Below are 24,383 nucleotides of genomic sequence, written 5' to 3' on the forward strand. Positions count from 1 at the left end.
AATTGTGCCAATTAATGACATATTGCAGGTGTACTTGACAAAATGATGCCTTTCCATGGCATAAAGCTGCGCTCACATCATTTAGTCTATGCATTCTTGGTGTAATGCTAGCTACCCTGACATCACTTTGGTGAAAATCCCTGCCATATGATGGTCAACCATAACATTGAATTACGATGATACGAAGGGAGAATCTCCCTTTATGTGAGGACACTGCATGTGAGTTGTTGGTGAATATATAAAGCACGTTTTTGAGTTGTAAACATGTCATTTCTACAATGTTTACAAGCTTCTGTTTGGGGAACTTAGTTAAGTCATCCAAAATGAAAAGTTTGTATTTTATGGCAACATGTATTTTCAGCCAATATCTGGGAAAGAAAATGTTTGGATTTAAAAATATACATCACACATTTTTAAACATTTTAATTTGTGAGTGAAAATGAATGCTGAGTTTGGGAGTCTTATTGCGAGGGCATTTAGTGTCATTACAGGACTCCTGTGTAAGCATTTTCTTATGCATTATGATGGCATTCGTTATAATATTAGAATGTTACTAATAATTAAATATTTGGAAGTTGCAAACTGTTCATGCAATCAGTCTCTGACAGGTGGATAAGCATCCCTGAAGGAAGGACCGATTAGCAAAGCAAGGCATGTCATTCTAAACCATCATTTTCGACTTAAATGATGAGATTCTGATAAATGGTAAAGTATAATACACCACAAATTCAATGGAAATGCACTATATTGATACCTGTTCTTTCTATACGGTGAAATAGCACTTACGTATGTCTGAGCCATTATTGCTGACCAAGTGTGTTGTATCACTTGAACGAATGACACATTCCATTTCCTCTTCTGTTGATGAAGTAACCTGGCAAGGCAGCGAACCTGCAAAAGTAACAATGATTATGAAGCACAAATGCACAAAAACACGTGCTTGCTTAAGAGCAAAACATAATTGTTGTACTTCTTCTGATGGACAAAATCCACACACTGAGCCATTTGACCTGCAATTACAGAATGAAATATTCGAGAAAAGCAATTATAGAGTCAATGAGCAAACCACAAAAAAATGAAACATTTCAATGAGCCAAACTTTACACTCCATTAGAAGAAATTAAAGCAGTCACAACAAAAATGTACAAGTTAGGCGTATCCAACATAGGTCTAGCAGGGTCTGATTGGTGCCACATAAGGTTATATACAAGCAATGACTCTCAATGAAGTTCATTAGCATGGTCAGTGGTAGTCGTGATTGTATCTGGACCTACGTTGGACATCCATGGCATAGCATTTATGGGAATTTCATTAACCACCTTTCTTGCACATAATGATGCTTTTCACCTGGGGCAGAGATGTAGAGAAATAAACTGTGTTTAAATCTACAGTACCTGTTAGCTTCCCTGAGGCTGAATAACACACCATTATTTATATTATTACATTGAGTGTCTAGATGGATATTACATGTGAAGAACTGTTGGCATAGAGCATGTTTATGTATTTTTATGTGCGGGGGTTAATCATATATCTGTGAGGGAGTGCAAGAGAAGATAATGTACAGTGAAAGATGGCTGAATGGAGGGCAATGTGTTGTCACAATTATTGAAACATGTCATAAAGTTACAGATATGAACGTTAGTCTGGGTAGAATTATTCGTTGAGTGTACAGTTAAGAGGTCTACTGACAAGATCTCTAGCTCACGCTGTGTGAAGGAGTCCATCTGACTTGCTATAAAGCATTTGACACACAGAGGCACTGATTTGCTCTTCTCAGCAAGGTCAGACTGGGACAGAAAATAGGTCAGAGCACAAATAAATTTCCACCATTAGTGAAATAGATGGGTGTCTGTGCTGACAAAAAGTGAAATGAGTGACATTTCAGATTCAAACACAAACAAAACAATAACATAAATTCTCTGTCCTTCTCCGGTCTTTCACTATAGCATGCACTGTCTTTTAAATATCTAGCTATAATGAGTCTGGACATGAGACAATTTCACGTCGATGTTTCGGCCCTGAATTCTATTTTTTTTTAAAGACATGGAAACTATGATCAGAAGTTTTGTTTGGGGGGGAGGGAAGCACCTAGGGTCAAGTTGTCCGTGATCCAACACCAAGGTGAACAGGTGGGACTGGCTCTGCCACATTTAAAAACATATTATGAGGCAGCCTTTCTTGATATGGTGGCAGGTCTGATAGGTTAAAAAAACAATCGTGATAGCTTCTTCTTAGTAAAAATGATGCAAGAGTCTGATTCTCAAATCCAGGTATTTTTAAAGATTGCAAAGCTCCCAAAAAGGACAAGATATAAGACTTTGAAAGAATATTTATCTAGATTGCAGTCCTTTTTTAAGAAAAATCCTTGCTCCTCAGCTTCTCAGTTTTTAAGCTTACGAGAATATTTTGGTCTCGGCCTCCAAATTAGAAACAGCCATATCATAAATTGGGAGAATTTGGGATTTAGGGAGTTAAGGCACTTTGTTGTTCAGAATAGAATTATCACGTGGCAAGAAGTGTTGGCTAGAGTAACTACTCCCTGGCAACCAACGTTCTTTGAATACTTACAAATTGTCCACTTTTTAAAAAGAGATATAGGTGGACTTCTTGACTTGACAAGTGAGATGGTAACACTTCTATATGAAGCTAAAATTAGCGGAATAGGGAATTGGTACAAGAGGCTTCATTGTGACGGGCAATTAGTTATGATAGATCGCCATCTAGATAAAATAAGTAGCCTAACACAATGTAATTTAACACGCAAAGATTGGGAAACCGTAAGCTTGCTGGGCTATAAATCAATGCGGGCTGCTAATTTCAAAGGATGGCTTTCTTGTCCCGCTGGCTAGCGTATTGGACTCCAGAGGCACTGGCGAAAAGCTTCCCGGAGGTTGGGAACAAGTGCTTTAGATGCCAAGCTGATGGCCAGGGTGGTTGGCTTCATATATTTTTCACTTGTCCTCAATTGAAATCTTTTTGGGAGGCCATTCTCTCAGATATTGAGGCGGCTACAGGGAAAACCCTTATGCCCTCAGCCGAATTGGCCCTATTTGGTATATGTAATGACAGAGGGTTGCTCAAAGATGCTGAGGAAATGTTTGTATTTATTTCTTGTGCTTTGCACGCTCCCTAATACTCCAAAATTGTAAATCAAAAGAAGTTTCATCCCATTTGAAATGGCTTAATAAAATGAGGAGGTCATGGAATTTTGAAAAAGCTTATGCTAGTAGAGTGGGAGCAGTTAGGAGATTTGATAGGAACTGGAAGTATTTTGAGAATCTGCAGGAAATAAGGGGGGTTAAGCTAGAAATTAGATTGAATACTGATAAAAGGTCTATATTATTCTTAAGCAGTCTTGAAGTGTTGGTAGGTTTTATCAATAAGTCACAAGCGCACTTTTTCTTCTGTGGTATTTGTACTATTAGTGATTTTTAAGCACTAGCACTTTATTTCAGGTTGAATTGTACTGTATTGCATTGGCACTTTATGATCGAATTTTGCGGATGTTGCACATTGCTTGTATTTGTAAATTTATATATATAGTTTTATCAACTTTGACTGCTTATCACTTTTATGTATTCAAAAATCCTCCCTTTTATTCCGCTTTTAATAGAAGAAGCTTTTACATTTTTTTATATTCATTTCCATTGTTCAAATTGTTCAAATTGTCCATATATGTATTGTACCTTAACTATGCTCTGCTCAATAAAAAATGTATTAAAAAAGATGTTTCGGCCCTGTAGATACGTGTGTCTGTAGATACATCAGATAGGGTCTTCCTCAGGTCAACGTAGACTAGCGACAGCCCTTGTTTGTTAGATCATTAATCTACTCCTCCGAGCCCGGATGGAGCTTGACCAAAAAATCTCTTTATAGATGAGGATCATCTATGTGCCCCCATTCGTTAATTTGTATTAGTTTGGCATCAGCTGTAATCCAAATTTCAGTTTCAGCTCATGGTCTCTCTCCTGGTTGCTGTTGACCTGGATAACTTTAATCCCTTAGATTGGATATCAAAAATCACTAGTGGATTTTCTTACACCCCCTGGAGTTCAATGCGCATGACTGTGAAGGTGCCTGGAGGCCCAGGATCCCAACACTTGGACCCAACCAAGAGAATGTCAGGTAGCGCCATCGCGGCCCCCGTTAAGGTACCTGAGGGCCCAGGATCCCAACTCTTGGCCCCAACCAAGAGGAAGTCGAGGAACGCCATTGCGCTCCATGCGAAGATGACTGCGGGCTCTAGGATCCCCACCCTGGGCCCAAGAGTTGGGAAAGAAGCCGGGGAGCACTGTTGCGCTCCCCGTGAGGCATCCCCAGAAGAGGAGGGGCTGGCTCTCAGGGCAGCACAAAAATGTGGTGGCTGTCCAGAGGAACCGGTGGGAGCAGTCGGGGGTGGGCTCCCCAGCTGCTCTACAACGTCATACCTGCATGCAAGATGGGACTGGGCCCCTGAGAAAAGGTGGAATGTGATGCGAGGCCACCAGGATGTACAGGGTAGCTTTTCCCAGAGCAGTGGGGAATTGCTTCTCAAAGATGCACGCTACCGAGGGAGCGCCCCATAATGCCCCGCAGGGCCTGGCTGAATTTGTGGGGAAGAATTGCTCATTTTGGGCTTGTGGTGAACCCACGAAGGTGGTGTCACCCCCTCATGAAACAACAGTGTGGGAGGACCTGCAGGAGCAGCGCAGACTCTCTGCAGAAGAATGAGAAAGTCCCCACCATTAGTCTCTGAGGATCATAAAAGAATACCTTCTCAAGGGCTTCGTTAATTTGTCAGGCTTCCTGGGTGCTGAAACTTTTGTTCGACAGCGGGGAAAATCTTTCCTACCAGGAACAAGGATTATGGTGGCACGGTTGATGGCCAAAGTTAGTCCACTGAGAGGTGTGGAAGGTTTTAAATGCACAGGTGTGCAGTTCCAAACTAAGTTAACCTGTATGCAACATGGTTTAATGTGATTTCTCCCTGTGGTAAGCACCTTTTAAGGGGTGTAGGAATTATAAAAGCACAGCAATGATATGATTCTTGTGGTGCCCTTTCGGGCTGTGATGGAATTGTGTTATGTAGGTTATCAGTTGTGATAAGTATACCATGCTCCCCAGTCATGCTTAGACATGTATTCTTGCTACTGTGTTAGTTGAACAACCAGACTGTCAGCCACTGTGATTTTAGTGTGTATACTTTATTGTCAGTATGAGGTGCTCTCTGCCAGGGATATATTTCACAATGGCAGGTGTTCCCATTACAAAATGCGTGTTGAAAGGCTGTGGTGGGCACTTGCTTGGAGCCAGTGGTAAGGGCCCTCACTCCATGTTAGCGTCAACACGTAGCATTTGGGGTCAAGTTGTTGTTCATACATGTGAGTGGTGGTACTGTACCCCCTCCTTCTAGAGGGGTGCGAAGGTTTATGCAATGTCAAGAAGTATTTCCATCAGCTTATGCATATTTGTAAATTGTTGTATATTGTTAAGTAGTGTGTGTGTAATAAATGTACTTTTCTTTTTTATAAAGAAAAGCACAGACTGGACAATCAATTATTGAGTGTTATTCTTGCGTATCCATCAATGGTGATTACTAGCCTACACCACCTGGCTTGAGTAAGCCTTGGATTGCTCTGCTAAGCTACCCTCTGAGAGTCAAGTGCTACTATGGTGTATTTTGATCCTAATGAAGGACAAATGTTGACCCATTACTTGTGCAGCCCTCACAATGCCTCGTTTTCCAACACATGGCCTCCTATTAATTTTTAAATGGTTGCCATACATGGACTTTACTAGGCTCTCGCAGTGTTCTCACAGTGAACGTGTCAGGTGATCATTTTGGAATAGTGGCCAAAGCCGGATTGCCATTCTTAAGAGTGACTGCACCTAAGAGAGCTTCCTACTCTGCATGAACATAAGCAGGAGGAAGATAATGTGGAGGGGTCCTATGAGGCACTTGGCACTTGGATGTTCCTATAGCCTCGTTGTCATTTCAAAGTATGTTTACCCTCAATAGCATTCCTAAGGGTGGCATACAGAGGTAGATTGTGGAATAGCTGTCCTGATTCAGTAGCAGTTGTACTGCTCTGGTGCCATTAACATTCCAAAATAGCCCAGAGACATGCAGATTGCCAGGCTCATACAGTGCACATTTCTGTAGGCCATTTTGGATAGTCACCAAAACTGTGCTGTCGCTCTTGTGAATCACTTAGCACACGACTGCTTCATCCACTGTTCGAAGAGAAGCAGGAGCAACAGTATGTAGAGAAGGGAGTTGCACGTGCATTCGTGTGTCTTCACTTGTTTTCCAAAATATGCTTGGACTCACAGATGTTCCAAATGGACTTTTATGTGGAAGTAGTATTTGTTTTGTCTATTCATCCACCACACTAGTGGCTGGAGGCAATTGTTAATGTAACCATCTGCGATATGCAGCGGGCTGATACAAAACCCAAAGGACAGCCAATCAAGTTAAGTCTGAAGGGGGGTTACTGCCCCTTTCTGTATCCTGTATGGTTTATAGTTTCTATTGTGTGATGAGTATTTGAATGTGTAGTGGTGACCATGGGCTATTTTAGGAGTGTGTGTAGTGGTGACAATTGGCCTTATCAAAAAGCTAAACCCAAAGAATACCATTTCTCCGAAATCTTGCCTGACAGTTTCCCATCTTTTTTGAATTGTAGATGCACTCAGTTAATATTCTTCTATGTTTAAATTGATTTCTGATCTAATTTTTCCACTGTAATTGAAAAGTGTACTGACACTTAGGTATATGATGCCATCTAACTAAATATATCAAGAAATATGGGGAAAAAGAAGGCAGGATTTGATTTTTTATACACACTGCTACCCCTGCTCTTGCGGATTACTCTGTAGTGAACTTTCTCAACAATTATTCAGAAAACATTTGCCTGGCAACATTATTGATACATCAAACACAAAATAGAGGGGACTCGAGATTGAGCCTCCCCCTGCTTTTCAAAAACGAATTCTAGAATTCACCAAACGCGAATGACTAAGATCAAATGAAAAACTCCAACAGCTCCAATAAGGTACACAGGGTGTAAAGAACAGAATGTATATATATGTGGCAAAAGAACCTACTGAAAAACTACTCATAGGGTTATTAAAGTTGCCCTCACCCACTAGGTACTGACATGCTTTATCAAAGGGCCCAAACCCCGGCGCAGACCAACGCTAAGGGAGGAGCGCATTTTTTTTTGTTGAAAGAGTTTTTCATGAAAGGGATCCCAAATGCAGAGAAAGAAAGATTATATAAAACTGTCTAAGTGAATGCCCCTATCCTTGTTTATTCTGGTCCACCACTGACAGGATTAAGATTATTAAATAGGTATATTAGAGAAATATTGTCTCCATTACCCTATCTGCGGTATCAACATTTTTCAGCCTCTTACAACCGCCCTAACGGGTCACAGGCCTTCTTCAGGATACAGATTCCTTATTTTAGTTCGTAAGTTATACTAAGTGGTAGGGATGCATTTTTGGCAATACTTGCCTATTTGTGGACACACTCAGAACGTGTACCCGAGTTTCACAATTGATGCTCTTAACTCGGGGTCAGAATTGGAACATCCTCCTGTAGTCACACTTTCGCCAAGGAGTGACATAGCCATCCGTGCCACTTGGCACCCTTCGGCAAGTATTGCCAAAAATGTATCCCAACCAAATAGTATAATTTACGAGGTGAAATTAGGGCGGTTGTAAGAGGCTGAAACATGATGATACCAGCAGATAGGGTAATAGAGACATAGTATCTCCGATATTCCCACTTAAAATCTTTTAATACAGTCAATGGTGGCCCAGAATAAATAAGGATAGAGGCATCCACTTAAACAGTTTTTGTAATATTTCAACAAAAAACACATGTGCTCCACCCTGAGTGTTGGTCAGCAGCCCTATGATGAAGCATGCCACTACCAAGTGGGCGAAGGCAATTTTATTAACCCTATGGGTTTTTTAGTAGATTCTTCCTCCACATATATATACTTTCTGTTCTTTACACTCTGAGTACCTTATAGGGATTGTTTGATCTTTTCATTTGTTCTTAATCTTTCTCGTTTGGTGAGTTCTAACATTAATGATACATCAGGAGCTGAGAAGTATGAAAACCATGTCTCCATATTGTCTTATATATTTAGCATCTAATAAATCAAAGGCATATGTAGCATGGACCATGGTCAATTTTAATTTTGTTGGCACAAAATATAAATAATTGTTAACATTGGTTTAGTAGTAATACGAGTGATCCTAATATTATGATCAGAAATGTAGGTAGTTGTTGCCATCTCTGGTATTAATTTCTCAAGTTAAGCTACTTATAATGTTGTTATCATGAGTAACTTTAGTTGACTCTTTACCAGGGTTTCTAGTGTGCGCGTGTCTGTTTGAGGGTAAATTTAATACCTCTCAAATAATAAACAGAAATAATGAAATTAATGAATGCGCAATATGACGTGGGGAGATATAATTCTGGATAGATGTTGCATAGCAGAATTTTGTAATAGAATATATGCGTATCAACATCACATCATCAGTTCATTATGAAAGACTGGTATATGGAGGGGCATCTCTGCCTAAACTAGTTGAAATCTGTCTTTGGGAAAAATAAAATCTCATTCTTTGGGACACTGCTTAAGTAAAAGACTTAATCAGTCCTAAAATCCAATGGTTAGTGTCATTGTTCCTCCCAATACATTTTAACTATTGTTTCCTATGGGATAGCAGGAGAGACTGCATCCTGTGGTGCATGTAGCGTTTGAAGCCTGCATAGTGTGAAGTATGCAGAAAAGGCTTTCGGGCTGGATCCTATGGGTTCAATGGTAACGGTAAGCACATGGGCACCCCGAATGGCTGGCAAGCCATACCAGTCCATCAATGCGTAAAACTGAAAAGGAATTCTGACTTTTCCTGTGACATTTTCTTTCGGAGTAAGTTGGACATATATGCACATTGTATAACCTCCCAATGAGTGCCAAAGTATCCATTTATTTATTTATTTATTTATTTATTTTTTGCATTTGTAATGCGCACAGATACCCACAAAGGGTTTCCCGGCGCCATGGCTGAAAGAACAAGGCACAGAAAGCAACTGTTGCCAACACATTGACCGCTATTGTTTAAACAATTATTTATTAAACAGCCAGGTTTTAACTTGTTTCTTAAAACTGGCATAGTTCTCCTCTTTACGCAGGGCTAAAGGAAGGGAATTCCAAAGAACTGGTCCCAGGCGGGAAAAAGATTTACCTCCCATTCGGGCCAGTTTGAATCTGGGTACTGTGAAGGTTGCTCCATTTAAAGAGCGAAGATTGCGTACAGGTACATGAGGCTTAACCAGTTTCTGCAGATACCGTGGTGCGGTTCCCGCTCTAATCTTGAACATGTAGGTCAAGGCCTTAAACCGGACCCGGTTCTCAACTTTCAACCAGTGTAGGTCTCTAAGGTGGCTCGAGATCCTTGCTGTCCTAGGGATCTTACACAACAGCCTGGCTGCGGAGTTCTGGACAAGCTGCAACCGCCTGGTTACAGCTAAGTTGGAGCCCAGATATAGAATGTTACCGTAGTCAAGCCTAGATGTTATTAGCGCATTGACTACGGTCTTCTGGGTATCCACAGGCAGCATCCAGATAATCTTCCGCAGCCATTTAATAATCGTGAAACAAATGCCAGCCACTTTATTAGCCTGTTGTTTCATCGATAAAGAATCATCGATGCACACCCCTAAATTTCTAACCTGGGTAGATGGACTGGGAAAAGCTCCCAGGGATGGCGGCCAGTGCCTCTCCTGCCACAGATCACGATTTTTTCCCAGGAGAAGAATCTCCGTCTTCTCCCCGTTGAGCTTCAGCTGGTTAGTTGACATCCAGCTGAAGACCTCCTGAAGACCAAGTTTCAGAGCTGAAGGGGATGAAGACTCTGCGTTGGTGAGGGAAAAAATAATCTGTGAGTCATCCGCATAGGTCATGAGTTCAAGACCTACTCGCTCTGCTAAATCAGCGAGGGGGCGGAGATAAAGATTGAAAAATAGTGGGCTTAGAATTGAGCCCTGAGGCACGCCATGGGATGACGGAAAAATATCCGACTGGGCATGTGAGGACGAGATCTGAAACGTCCGGTTGCTCAGATAAGATCTAATCCAGTCCAATGCGGCCCCTCCGACACCATCCCCACTCAGCCTGGCAAGCAGTCTGTTGTGCGAGATGGTGTCGAAAGCCGCGCTCAAATCGAGCAGGACGAGAGCAACCGTTTGCCCGTCGTCCAAAAGTCCCCTGATCTTCTCCGTGACTCCCAGGAGGGCAGATTCGGTGGAGTGGCCTGCCCTGAAGCCCGACTGGGAATAGTGGAGCAAGTTGTTATTCTCCGTGTACAATGAGAGCACGCCATGGATATGTTTCTCTAAAATTTTTGAGAAAGCAGGCAGCAGAGATATCGGGCGATAGTTTGCAAGAACCTCTGGGTCGGCAGATGGCTTCTTCAGCAAAGGGCTGACCATAGCGTGCTTCCACGATGACGGAACAGTTGCCAGACGGATGGAAGCATTAAGTGTCTCGGCAATAGTTCCTAAGGCACCGTCATCCAGTTGGCACAGAATGTTAATAGGGAGGGGATCGCACGGAGAGCCTGATTTGATGGAGGTCGCCAAAAGTTTTAAGGTGCCCGCGGAAATGTAAGGCCAGGCATCCAGCCGATTTCCTAGTGGGCTTTCTGAAGGAAGGGCTTCCCTGTCCTCCCTCACCGGGGGGTTGATGTTTGCAAGAATAGTTTCGACCTTTCCCACAAAATACGTAGCAAGATCTTGGCATTTTTGAGGGGTCAGGGGGCGCGCGACCACCGCCGAATTTGCTCCGGCTAAGTCTTTTACAGTACTGAAAAGGGTCCGTGCTTTATTGGCAGCCATATTAATGGTCTCCGTTACATAAAATGCCTTAGCTCTGGAACAGGCCGTGTGATAGAGGTTTCTAGCCCTACGGTACAGTTCCTTAGATTGAGGATCATAGTGCTTGCGCCACTTCCTCTCAAGTCCCTTACACTTAGTTTTTTCCAGCTTCAGTTCTTCCGTATACCAAGGAGCCGGGGGCCGATGGACATTCCCTCTGCACCTTGTAACGGGTAGGCAAATATCCACTGCACTTTGTAGCCAGGTGTGGGCTTCCAGCGCATTGATCTCCATATCATCACCTAAAGCTGGGGGGGATACCCGTAGAGCATTCTGCAATTTGGTCATATCTATCTTTTTCCAGTTTCTCATGGAAATTGGGGGCCGGGCAGAACCTAGCTTCTCAGGTTGTATAAGCGTAATACTAAAAAGCGTTAGGAAATGGTCCGACCAACAAATAGGGTTGGTTTTTAGCCATTTCAGCTCCTGTATATTGGAGATAATGGGGTCCAACAGGTGGCCAGCTTTATGCGTGGGGACCTCATTTCTCAGGGACATATTCAAAGTGTTAAAATCTTCCAGAAGGTTGGAAGCGATGCAATTAGATTTATCCTCAAAATGGAGGTTTAAATCCCCCAATATGGTCAGATTTTGGGCATTTAGGAAGTACGGGGAAATAAGGTTAACCAAATTTGCAGCCCATACATTGCCATTACCCGGGGGGCGGTAAATTAAGAAGCCGGAAAACATAAAATTAGGGTTCAAGGATATTTTAAAAAATGCAGCTTCGCATCCAGGGATATTGACCGGTTCAAAGTCACAGTTAAAATCCCTATCGAAGATCACAGCAATACCCCCGCCAACCTGTCTTTCTCTGTCTGCTCTAACAATAGCATAGTTAGAGGGCAGAGCAGCGGCTACATCGGGGCCTGAGCCGTCGTGCAACCAGGTCTCTGTTAGAAATATCGCGCAGGGTTTTTCCTCCATGAGGAGGTGGTGAATATCAGCTTTGTGTTGGGGCAGTGATCTACAATTCACAGTGTAAAAAGTAAACGTACGAGAATTTACAACAGAGGCTGGAGTAGGTGGCCTAGGCTTATATAAGACCTCTGGATAAGGTTGAATATTTGTAAGTGCAAAAGCACAATGAGGGCACACATGAGTACCTTTCAGGGAAGGCTTTAAAATGGAACAGTTATTGATAATAGTAGGGCGCAATGACCGTATCTGGTCCACTGTGATCCTACCTGCCTCAGAATTTCGTGCCCCGTGACCCGGCCTGCCACGGACGGGCACAGACGGGCTGGTCTTAGGCTCGTCTTTGGCGCAGTCCGAGGCGCCTACCCTGCGCGCCATCGCTGCGCGCTGGGGCCGACGAGTAGCTAAATACCCTTCAGGAAGCGGAGGTCTAGAGCGCTAACCGCTCGAGACTCCGTTAGGTGCCGCCCCTGTCCCGCCCTTCACAGCCGCGATTGGCTGGGGTGCCGGCTGTTTCAAACGGAGCGAGAGCAGCCCCCAGAAGAAGATGCAAGTCCCTGGTGAGTGCGAGTGAGTGCTCAAATTGACAGGGTGAATACTAAGACACAGTAAAGTCACTACAATGATTAAAAATGTAATTAAAAAATCGAGTTACAACTCGAGAACACAGGGTAAAATTCACGAAACTGTCAAGTGTGCCACAGAGATTTTACACGCTTTCAGTGTAACAAGGCTCGGCGCCCAGCGGGGAGTGAGCTGCCACCAGACTCCTACCGCGAAAGCGCCAGCCTCCTCGCAACCTAAATACCCTTCAGGAAGCGGAGGTCTAGAGCGCTAACCGCTCGAGACTCCGTTAGGTGCCGCCCCTGTCCCGCCCTTCACAGCCGCGATTGGCTGGGGTGCCGGCTGTTTCAAACGGAACGAGAGCAGCCCCCAGAAGAAGATGCAAGTCCCTGGTGAGTGCGAGTGAGTGCTCAAATTGACAGGGTGAATACTAAGACACAGTAAAGTCACTACAATGATTAAAAATGTAATTAAAAAATCGAGTTACAACTCGAGAACACAGGGTAAAATTCACGAAACTGTCAAGTGTGCCACAGAGATTTTACACGCTTTCAGTGTAACAAGGCTCGGCGCCCAGCGGGGAGTGAGCTGCCACCAGACTCCTACCGCGAAAGCGCCAGCCTCCTCGCAACCTAAATACCCTTCAGGAAGCGGAGGTCTAGAGCGCTAACCGCTCGAGACTCCGTTAGGTGCCGCCCCTGTCCCGCCCTTCACAGCCGCGATTGGCTGGGGTGCCGGCTGTTTCAAACGGAGCGAGAGCAGCCCCCAGAAGAAGATGCAAGTCCCTGGTGAGTGCGAGTGAGTGCTCAAATTGACAGGGTGAATACTAAGACACAGTAAAGTCACTACAATGATTAAAAATGTAATTAAAAAATCGAGTTACAACTCGAGAACACAGGGTAAAATTCACGAAACTGTCAAGTGTGCCACAGAGATTTTACACGCTTTCAGTGTAACAAGGCTCGGCGCCCAGCGGGGAGTGAGCTGCCACCAGACTCCTACCGCCTATCCATTGTAGTCTAGGCCAGAGAATTTCTCCATTGAGATGTGGTTGAGGTACAGACCGTCAGGTCCTCTCTCCTTCTAATGATATTTTAGATGAGGACCTGGTATAACTAAAAATTCACTGTGAACCACAAATCTGAAAATGGCAAAAAGAACTTACCTAGCCATACTTGATTGTTCTCGAGGTCTGTGCTGAAACCAGAACCAGTTATAGTGATTTTGGTGCCACCATACACTGATCCACGCTGAGGGGAGACACCGGTCACCTCCAAAATGTACGTGATATTTGCTTGAGCAGGGGTGCTGAGGAAAAGGAAACACATGAGTGGTTTTTAGGATGAAACAACAATCATATTAGCTTGTGCCTTGTGCTTTTGAGACATGTGAAAGCATGACTTTTCATTGTGTTGCATTACACTGGCATGTTTGTGAGCCCTCTAGTTCTCTGCGCATAATAGTTCAGAATGTCAATGTGGAGAGGATGACAAGTAAGTCTGTACCATCAGAGCATTCATGAGTTTGCCTCGACTGTGCCCGTAGAATGAATTCTTTACATAGAACTGAGAAGTACCACTAACTCATATGTCAGTGAAAATGTAAATGGCTTGTAACACTATAGGCTGTAATTTATTAAAACTATTCACAGCCAAACTTGCAAAAAGTAAACTGAAGGAACAGCCAAATAATGTGGTGATGTGCATCTTCCATCTTTTAAGGTTATACCATGCCAGCTGTGACCCCTGCTGGTAAGAGTGGTGGGGTGGAGGTGCCTGATGGCGGGGGATTCGAGAGACGACCATAAGGAAAACATTTTTTTAATTTAATTTACCCTCATGGTTGTTTCTCGAAATACCTCTCCTCCCGGCCCCACTGTTCTTACCTACCAGGGCCGCGGCTGTACCATGCACGAAAAAGAAAAACCTACAATAATCCACAAATCATGCAATAATTTGTTCAGTGCATGTCTTTTAAAACACGGGACCTTCCCTGAACAGGAATATTCTATTCAAATATTAGGATTTCATCTTATTTGTTTGGGCTTGGCCCACACAAATATATTTAGTAAATGTCTTAAGGAGATTTTAATGTAACAGTTTAGTGATCTTTTGTAGTGAGAATAAATAGGAAGAATATAGGTAGAAAGGCAAAGACAAAAACAAGATGATAATATAGAGGTGAATGATCTGAGAAAATGTTTGCGAACACCCACAAGATCACATGCTTGTGGGTGTGCACAAACATTTGAGTTCTACATCAACATATTGGGACCCCCAGAACCCCAAGATAATTTGGGATGTGTAGAATTTGGGATGTGTAAAATATCTGTGTAATGGCTTGTAACATGAAATTGCACTATTAGACCTGTAATTATGCCATTATTCACAACAACATTATTGCATGGGAGCACATAAACAACACAAACAACCAAAATGCAAGGCACTATTGTTCACAACAATTGCGTTTTATTTATTGCAAAGTTTCATTGGGTCAAAAATTGATGCAAGAACACATTTTGCATTAAAATACACCACTAAAAGACCAATCCACATTTTGTGTAACTATCCTATAATTTTGCATAATTATGCAAAAGCAAATTAAATGAATTTTGAATGCCACTGTCTAATGCCACTGGTTTCAAGATAGCCTGGCTGATGAGGGTTATGAACCCGAAACCGGTCCCAGGATGCTTGTTTCCGGTCCAGGGAAGACATGGCTTGGCAGTTCGAGCTGGACTGTTCCCATGAGGCACAGGGTCAGACTGATTTGCATATGGCCATGTCTGAACTGGGGTGGTGGAGTGAGCTAAAGAATGATGATGGATTAAACCCAGATCAGTTGACTGGGGGTGAGTGTTTGATTTGCTAAAACGCTCCGTCCATCATCCCCTTTGGTATCGCTTTGTTCGCCCTAAGTTGGCAGGGTATGCCCAGACGTGGGTCCCTTGCTCACTCTGCCACTGTATTCAATATAGCCTGGCTGATGAGGGTTATGAACCCGAAACTGGTCCCAGGATGCTTGTTTCCGGTCCAGGTTAGACATGGCTTGGCAATTCGGGCTGGACTGTTCCCTTGAGGCACAGGGTCAGACTGATTTGCATATGGCCATGTCTGAACTGGGGTGGTGGAGTGAGCTAAAGAATGATGATGGATTAAACCCAGATCAGTTGACTGGGGGTGAGTGTTTGATTTGCTAAAACGCTCTGTCCATCATCCCCTTTGGTATCGCTCTGTCTAATGCTAGTCATCACTAGTTAGGAACCTAGCTAAATAAATGCTCCAATATCCTCAAAGAAACCATTATGTAGTTAATTAAATACATGGACAAATAGCCAGAGTTTATACCTGAATGAAGCAAAACCCACGTTTCCAACTTGCAGCTGAACAGGGTACACACCCGGTGGGAGACTTGGCAAAACGCAGACAACATAAGTAGAATTATGTTCGACTGTAGGACAAAGACGTGAACCAATGTGTACTATAGTATCAACAGCCGCAATTCCAAAGTTGGACCCAACCAATGTTAGGGTTGTGTTTCCTGAATGAGTATAAAAAAACATACATTAATTTAACCTGCATAAAAGAAATCACCCATCAATTCCAATAACAACCGATAAAATGTTTATCACAGTAACAAGCCTACCTTAAAGCTCATGATACTGTTATCTTTTGTAAAATTGTAGTGTGTCAAAATCCAGGGCTGCAGGAATAGTTACCTTCCATTGGTCAGAGGGCTCACAGGGATGCCAGCAACAAGCCCAGTTAAGACTGCCATACATTTCCCCACTCTGCCCCCTACACATTCCTCTAACACCAGTTTATCCATAGGGTGTCAACTCATTGGTAGGACCACTAGAGCTCAAGGCAGTCCAGTGACTCAGGTCCTCATTACAATTCCCACAAAGTGGTGTCCTGGGTGAAGGGGATGGGAACACTGCTCCACCAGGCTGTGCATTTCCTAGTGTTTCCAAAGCTGGGATTATCTGGTTATGGGGCACCAAACCCAGTTTAACCATGTGCGTATTTGTACCACGTAAACCCACTCCTGAACATCGCAGGGTCTGAAGGCTGAGGTGCTGCTTGCCCGTCACCTGAACCCCCACCACAGCATCCGGCTCACTGATGACCTCCTCGCTTCACACCCTACTAAAGTGCTCACCTCTTTAAATGCCATCACTCAAATGCAAAACAGCAAATGAATGCAGTGGGCTTTTCCACTGCTCCTTGATGCATGTTGTGGTGGATAGAAGTAAAACGTGAATGACATTGAACGAGCCAATTGATAAAGAGGTGTGACAGAAAGCCCCTGCATGTATATATCTGCATTTTACTTTGACATGTTTGGGAAAAATTAAGCTGGTTAGACAGCTAATACTAGCTCAAGGCCAGACCTAAAATTGGATCACCTGGTACTGAAATAATCAAAAATACATCAATGTTCCACTGACAAGTGCTTTGGGGAGGGATCCACTGATGCTTATATACTTGTTACCTTTGGGGTTAGCCGTCGTTCAATGAGTTCCTCCCTAATGGCCCACATTTGTAATTCTTCCCTTGCCATCCTCAATGGTTTGACAACAGGTGCTCCAGATCACACAGGGATGTAGAAAAGTCTCTTAAAACTCACTCCAGGGACAGACCTTCTTTCTGTCCCTTCGCAACCGGTCCGGTCCGGGTTTTGCAGAGGATCTTTGGTGCGCGCGAACAGAGCGGCAGAGGCAGGCAGGCAGCGGCGGACCGCTGGTGATTGGGACTGCAGCCCGCGAACGGAAAGAGGCCTGCGAACCTGCGTTCTGCCCAGAAAAGCTCGAATTGGTGCAAGAATTTACAGGAGCCGCACGGAGCTGCACGGAGCTGCGGGAGGGCCACGGGAGCCGAGCAGAACAACTAGCGTGGTGAGTGGGGCGAGCAGAGCCGCGGGGGAGAGGGCGGCACCTGTGTGGTGCAGCCCGTGTAGCCCACGCCCGTGTAGCCCACGCAGTCTCTGGGTGCCCCTCCCAGCTACAGACGTCCTGCTTTCTGCTTTCTGCACGCACCAGGCCTCTACGCCCTGCACCACTTCTGGCATTGCTCCTGGCTGGCTCTGGCTCTTGCTCTGGATACTGCATTCCCTACGGGTGGGAAAAATCTCGTCTCTTGTGTCTCCCCTAACCCTGGGTGTTTTTGCAAATTTGCTGCGGGGAGCCGTTGGTCGGCGCTGGTCAGTTGAGCGGAGCGCGGTGAGCCGGGAGCTCCGTGGCCGTTTGCCGATTTGCCGATACGCTGCGGGCCTCTTGCTGCTGAGACCCTGCTGAGACGGTGACGGCGGGAGCTGCGGTCCGCGGGGGAGTACCTGTCCCCGCCTCGACCTTGGCTTTGCATCATACCGCAACAGAGGCTGCAGCTGCAGCGAGCCACAGAGAAACTGAGCGGCCGTGCAGTGGCGGCTGTAGAGGGTGGCGGAGCCGAGCCTGAGGGAGACTGAAAGGAGGAGGGGAGGAGAGGACCTGCCGCCCGCAGCACTCGGTTGTCCGACCAGCGATTGGTGAATCAGAGGTGAGCCTCCAGCGCTATTTTGTGGTCGTACCACCTCCAACAGTGGTTTCAGGCTCAGTTGCTACCAAGCCCTACCAAGCCCTAGGTTACCCAACACTAACACCAACTACTCTAGCCAATGATTACTGATAGGTGTGTTACCTGCGTTACGTGGGCTGGCTTGTGCTTGTTGCACTGACAGGGGTTAAAGTTGGAGCAACCTGAAAAATAATAATAAATAAATAAACCAGCGCAAACGGCACAGGCAGGGCTGGGCCGATAAGGAGATTAGCCTATTAGGGCCTTCCTGACACCATTAAAACTATCCACTAACTCGCAACTAAGGAACTGTGCCCATAAAATGAAATCAGGAAGGACACGAGGAGGCCCAACAAGTAAAGGAAAAAAACGCAAACAAACGACTAAGACACCCGAGAAAACTAAAGGGTCTCCGCCGGCCAAACAGAGCTCCTTAATAGACATAACGTCGGACAAATCCATCTCCAACAACTTAAGAAGTGACACTACGGTTAACTCAGAAAGGAGCAAAAAAACAAACCAATATTCATTCCAACCCAAAATCTATACAAAATTCTGTTTCCTAAAAAACGCAGGGGACACCCTATTTTCAAAGATAAACGAGGAATTAGAATTACAATCGCCCCTGGAGCCAACTCAGATACCTCCGCCCTTCCAGTTTAGGGGCACACAGTTTTTACAGGATAAGGACAAGGATAAGAGCAAAGGAAAAAACAGCACAATGTCTATTTCCTTACCTCAAAAAACATCAACACCCCAGCCTCAGAACTTGGAGGCTAAGCGTAAGATCGGATCTGAGGGACCCAGAACCGGGAAAAAACTGACCATAGATACCAACTTAGTTCAAGTACATTGGCCTAATAAAGCAATGGATAGGTCACTAGGAACACCTGACAATAGCATACTTAACATCAGCGACAACGCTAAGGATGATAACATGATGAACGATAAAAGGTCAGAGGTCACAAGCCTCTTAGAGGAACCTACAAACAAGAAGGAAACTGGAAGTGGAAACGAGCGTGATGAAGAGAAGGACTTGTCCATGATAGTCCTGGATACTACTTACAAACAACAAGAGCTTGGCGACAAAAAGACGGGAAGGACTTCTAGCAAAAAGGAAAGACAAACAATCTCAGTGTCAGATGTAATAGAGATATCCTCTTACTTGGGGAAGGAAGAGTGGGAAGAACTCGTAGCTGCATATCCTCAAGAACAGAATAGCGGCGGGACGATTAAACACACACGGTCCATGAGAACTGAAGGTGTACAGGAAAAACAAGTGGAATCAAGCTTGCCAGAAGCAGCAGCAAACTTTAAGGGACCATCTGGATGTCAAGAAAAAACACCCAAACATCATGGGCAGGAAAGCGCCTAGCCCAGTCTCCTAAACACAGTACAACTCTTGGTGGACGCATTACACTACCAATCGGAGAAAATGGACGCCCAACTAACGCTATTAGACACTCTAGCTGTGTTTGTGGTTGCCATAGATGGGAAAATGGGTGCACTAAACACGCTTCTCCAGAGTAAATTGGGTCATCTACAAGAAACAAAGAGGAGCACCAGTAGTGGGTGCGAATGCGGCCCAATTATTGACAAGCTATCCACCCTTCCAACATTACTAACAGACCTGTGCTCACAACTCAAAAGACCTCCCCAGCAAAACAACATGCCGCACAATGAGATACGGGGTCACCCGTCAAAAAAAGACCCCAAAACTGTTCTTCATATACAAACAGAAGTGGTCACTAAAGAAAAATCTGGTGAAGACACAGATGCCGTAAGAAAGTCTGAATTGACGAGCATAGGTACTCAGGCACAACCTAGAAAGAATGATCCAAGTCACTGCATAGCGGTCAAAGACATGGGTCCAAAGAGCCATTTACCAACGGATATCATAGATGAAGATGTCAGCGACACAAAACCTAACGCGAAACAGAGACGAGCAAAAAAACGTAATGGCAGAAAACATAAGCTCTGCTCAAAACGCGAAGGATTTAGGCAACTCTTTGGTCGATTTAATACCACAGAGCAAAACAAAACACAATCTGGGGAAGAGAAATCTTCAAGCCAAAAGTCCAATGAAACACGCCAAATACCTGAAATCCTGGAGAATCCAGTTAACAACGGATCAGATGAACAAAAAGCCCACCTGCAACTCGGCCAATTAGCACTTGCACAACCAACAAGGATCACCCCAACGCCTGTTGATATCGGCCTGGCAAATGCGCAAAAAAAACCTCAAAGATTAGCCATAACCTCCTGCAAAATACAGAACGAGGCCTTACCCCAGATAGAATTGACAAAAGAGTAGAAAGTCAAGGAACAGGCATAGGACTGACGGAAAGTCAATTACACGCTATCAATCAAGCTACTGCGATATTACACACGCGGGGAAACCCAACAACTATAGAATCGGCATAAGCAAACTGGACAAGCAACGTGCATCTATTGGGGGGAAGAGGGAGACATACAGATCCCGAAATTCTTGTACCCCACCAAAGCGCAATTGACCAAGCCACAGGCGGGACAATCAACACTGAAACTTACATGGTAAAAACAAGATCAACAGAATATGTGGATCTAGAAACTCCCATAGACATCTACAATAGAGGGCGGTGCAGAAACGAACAAGGGAATACCCCAGAGGCTATATGGTTTAACCCAGACTACATCTCCAAAGGACGACATGATATCCTAAACAGAACAAATATACTACGACTACTATCCCACATCCCCTCATTGGCAAACGTATTAAGCACAGACCTGCTATCCATTGAATTTATAGACTTAGAAGGTACAGGAAGGGAAGCAACAAAGGCGACTTGGGCCTCGGGAAAAATAACGCAGAAAATCGTATCCGAAGCCGAGGTATTTAAGAACTGGGGCATTACGATAAAACCACACACAAAGCCAAGATACCCGGACATTCTGTACCCAGAAGCAAAGCTGGAGCCCAGAGATAACGCCTCTAGCCACAGAACCTCGGTTCTTAGAGGCGCGGCAGGGCCATGTAGAACAGGTAGCAATGAGAACACCGAAATCACCTGCTGGTTAGGAGTGGACAGGGTAGTCTCAACTGAGATGAAAGATCCAAGCCGGATTGTGAGAACTATAAAAATCAGCAACTGACAATCCAACCAAAACCCCCGGGAGCACACGCTAAACCAACTGCGCATATGCTCCTGGAACATCAATGGTCTATCAAACAAAATGCTGGATTTTGAATTTACAGCCTACATAAGATCTTTCGACATAGTGGCCCTGCAGGAGACATGGCTAGTCGAACCTCCACATCTTCAAGGATACCTACGTTTTTCCACTGAGGCCAAAAGGTCAGCTAAATACGGGCACCTCAAAGGCGGACTAGCGATTTACGTAGCAGTCACTAGTTTTGTAAGGATAGAAGAAATAGGCTCTTCCTCAGAAGCCAATCTTGCAATTAAGCTGGTCGTAGCACCCCAAGGTGAGTAGGAAGCCATTAGTGACTGCATGTTCATCAATGTCTACATCCATCCAAAAGGGAAAAAAAAGCAGTTAAGGAATTATACAACTTCTTGGAAGAATGTTTTATGGGAAGGTCAACAACGAATATTGTGCTCACAGGGGATTTCAACCTTAACCTTATGGGTACGCCACAAGAAGAGGCAAACTTAGCTCAAAACATACTTTGGGACCTACCACTACAAGAGAAATTTCATACAACCAAACAAACAAAATTAGGAGCACAGACACTCGAAGAGTTGGAACATTTTAATATCAGAGCCCTAAACGGTAGGTTCACGGGAGATAGTCCGCCAGCCCGAACTTACCACTCTACAAGGTCAAATAGCATATTAGATTATACTTTTATATCACTACCTCTTCTTCATTATATAACCTCGTTCCAGATAGGAAAAAAAATCGACAGTGACCATTGCCCTCAGGAAATGGTTTTGAATATAGTGAAACCTACACTCGAGCGATCAAACGCCCCAAAAGAGTCCATTCATACCGTTAACTTTAAAAAAATCAAGTATTCAGTAGCAATGGGTGAAATGTTAATAGGAAGTGCACAACAACACTTTTTGGAGCGCACAGGACTAAATGAGGTTACAAAATGGGAACAATTCACAATCACGATGTCAAACTACGCAACACAGCCCAATGCAGTTGCAAAGATCGGCAAAATTGAAATCCTATCACGGGAGTACAGAGAAAAAATTAAGGAAGTGAAAAACATGATATACCACTTATTGAGGGAAATACAGCTGGACCCTAAAGAAATAGCAAAGCAAACTCATCTCCGGACATTAAAATCCAAATTTAAAAAATTGAAATGGGAAGCAACCAAATCAACAGAGGAGGACTTGTGGGCAAAACTTCACTCGGATATTAAACAGAATGATGGGGCGAGGTTCTGGAAAACCATCAACTTGCTGATACATCCGGCAAACTTGGGGGTCTCATCAAACATTACAGAGGAAACATGGGCATACTATCTCGACACGCACTTCAATCAAGAACCACCTAAAAACCAGGTCCTACCTACAACAGATAACAGAATAGTCGACAAAGCCAACATTGCACAACAAACCCAATTGTGCACAAAAACTAAAGACAAATACGAACCTATCAGCATCTCAAAGCTCCAACACTCCAGGGACAGAGACTTGGTTGCATCCTGTCAGCAACTTTAGAGAAAAGCCATGCAGGACAGGAATGGGGCCTTGAAAGAGGATGCTTGGGTTAAACTTTGTTTAGACATTTGCCCTTTCTCAGAATACCCTTTTCTGGGAAATTTGGAACTGTATTGTGTTTGACTTGGGCAAAGGGAATATTGTTTGTTCCTATAATTCATCCAATGGTTGGGTCAATTACTTTATTATGGGTCTATAGTTCCAACTATTTGGCCACTTCTGAGCCAGATATGGTACACCTTGTTGGTTTCTTTAATATTGTATTTTGCTTAGCTTAAATACATGAAGCGTTCATTGGCTGAGCCAAAATTAAGGCACGGGGTCCAGACAGGGTGCCTGCCAATTTGTGTTTGCTGTAACCCAACCTTTGGGCCCCATGTTCACAAAGGTTCTTATTGAAGTCGTAAGAAAAAGCCTGCCTAGCTCCTGGTCTTAATCTGTTATTGTGTCAATTTTTAACACAGGAGTTAAAGGGTGCCCCAGATGTTATCACCCAATTTCGTTATTTGACTCAGTAGTCAGGGTCATTGTGTGGGTGGTTCTCACTAAACTTACCTCTTCGGCTGAAAGCAATAGGATAATCTCTGATGTACAGTATGGTTTTAGGTCTGCTAACATCTGTCCTTCTCTGGTTTGCCAGAGATTTGCCCACAGCGGGCGTAGGTCCATCCCTGCTCTCCTGTATGCTAATGATGGGGTTCTGCTAGCCGTGCATCCGTTGGTTTAAAACATCTTCTGCACCCCTTTGAAGATATCATGATGTCTCTGGACCTGTCAATACATTTGGTAAAGTCTCTTTTGGTGACTGGCCCAAAAACCACCAAATCCTGTGATCACTTCATTGCTGGTAATGAAATTACAAAAGTGTCTGCGTTTCTGTACCTAGGGGTATAGTTTGGTCAAAGGGGTTCCCGTTTTACCACTTTAACTATTAGGAAATATTCCATGGCCAGTTCTATCTCGGAAATCCGTGAATTTGCCACCAGACTGGGTAAAAGGCACTTTGCACTAAAACTTTTCAATCTAAGTGCCTCTCTTCTGCGGCTTATGGGAGTGGCATTTGAGGTTCTGAGTATACATCTGTCTTACAGGCATTAGAGAACTCTTTCTCTAGATGTATTTTGGCCCTCCCTCAGTCCACACTGTCTTACATAGCCCATGAAGAACTTGGTATGAGTTATTTCTCCAATGTCCTTACCCTTCGCCTTCTTCTGAGATGGACATTGGTTTGGCTACTCAGTGGCCATCCCTCAACAAGGTCATCATAATGGATTGTTTTAAGTTGAATGTGGCTTATCCGACCATTGCTGTTATGCCCTAAAGCAAGCTGAGGGAGCCTGCTCAATAGTGAAACCTACTGTCCTCACACATGCGCTTGTGAAATCCACTCTACACATGTAGCCTTACCTGGTTATGGTTCACACCATTAACACCCATTTCCTAGTAACTAGGTTTAGTTTAAGTATGTTACAGTTTTTACTTGAGGTCCAGAGAGAATGACATAATGCTGGGTGTTTGGTTCCTTGTCCATCTGATTCATCTTCATATCAAGAACAGCCCTTATGTTCTTACAATTACTCCCTTCTGAGCATGTTTGTTTTTTTGTTACAGGTATATTAAAAGAGCCTTCCTAACTGAGGCTTACAATGAACATTTAATAGCCCTGATCTAAGTGTTCTACTACTTTTGCAGCAAGAGTTTTAACTTTAGCTGAATCTATTGGTGGTGACA

General features: G+C 44.0%; 1 protein-coding gene across 1 annotated transcript in view; it reads right to left on the reverse strand.

Moving 5' to 3' along the window:
- PKHD1L1 (PKHD1 like 1) overlaps positions 1–24,383 on the reverse strand; it is a 466,042-nt gene that overhangs the window by 293,638 nt on the left and 148,021 nt on the right. The window contains exons 28-30 of the mRNA XM_078686145.1: positions 15,766–15,958; positions 13,584–13,726; positions 787–891 (exon numbers count right to left, since the gene is read on the reverse strand). Coding sequence (XP_078542271.1) covers positions 787–891; positions 13,584–13,726; positions 15,766–15,958 — 441 coding nt within the window. The remainder of the gene's footprint in view (positions 1–786; positions 892–13,583; positions 13,727–15,765; positions 15,959–24,383) is intronic.

Source organism: Lissotriton helveticus, chromosome 4_1, assembly GCF_964261635.1.
Source record: "Lissotriton helveticus chromosome 4_1, aLisHel1.1, whole genome shotgun sequence".
Classification (NCBI taxonomy): domain Eukaryota; kingdom Metazoa; phylum Chordata; class Amphibia; order Caudata; family Salamandridae; genus Lissotriton; species Lissotriton helveticus.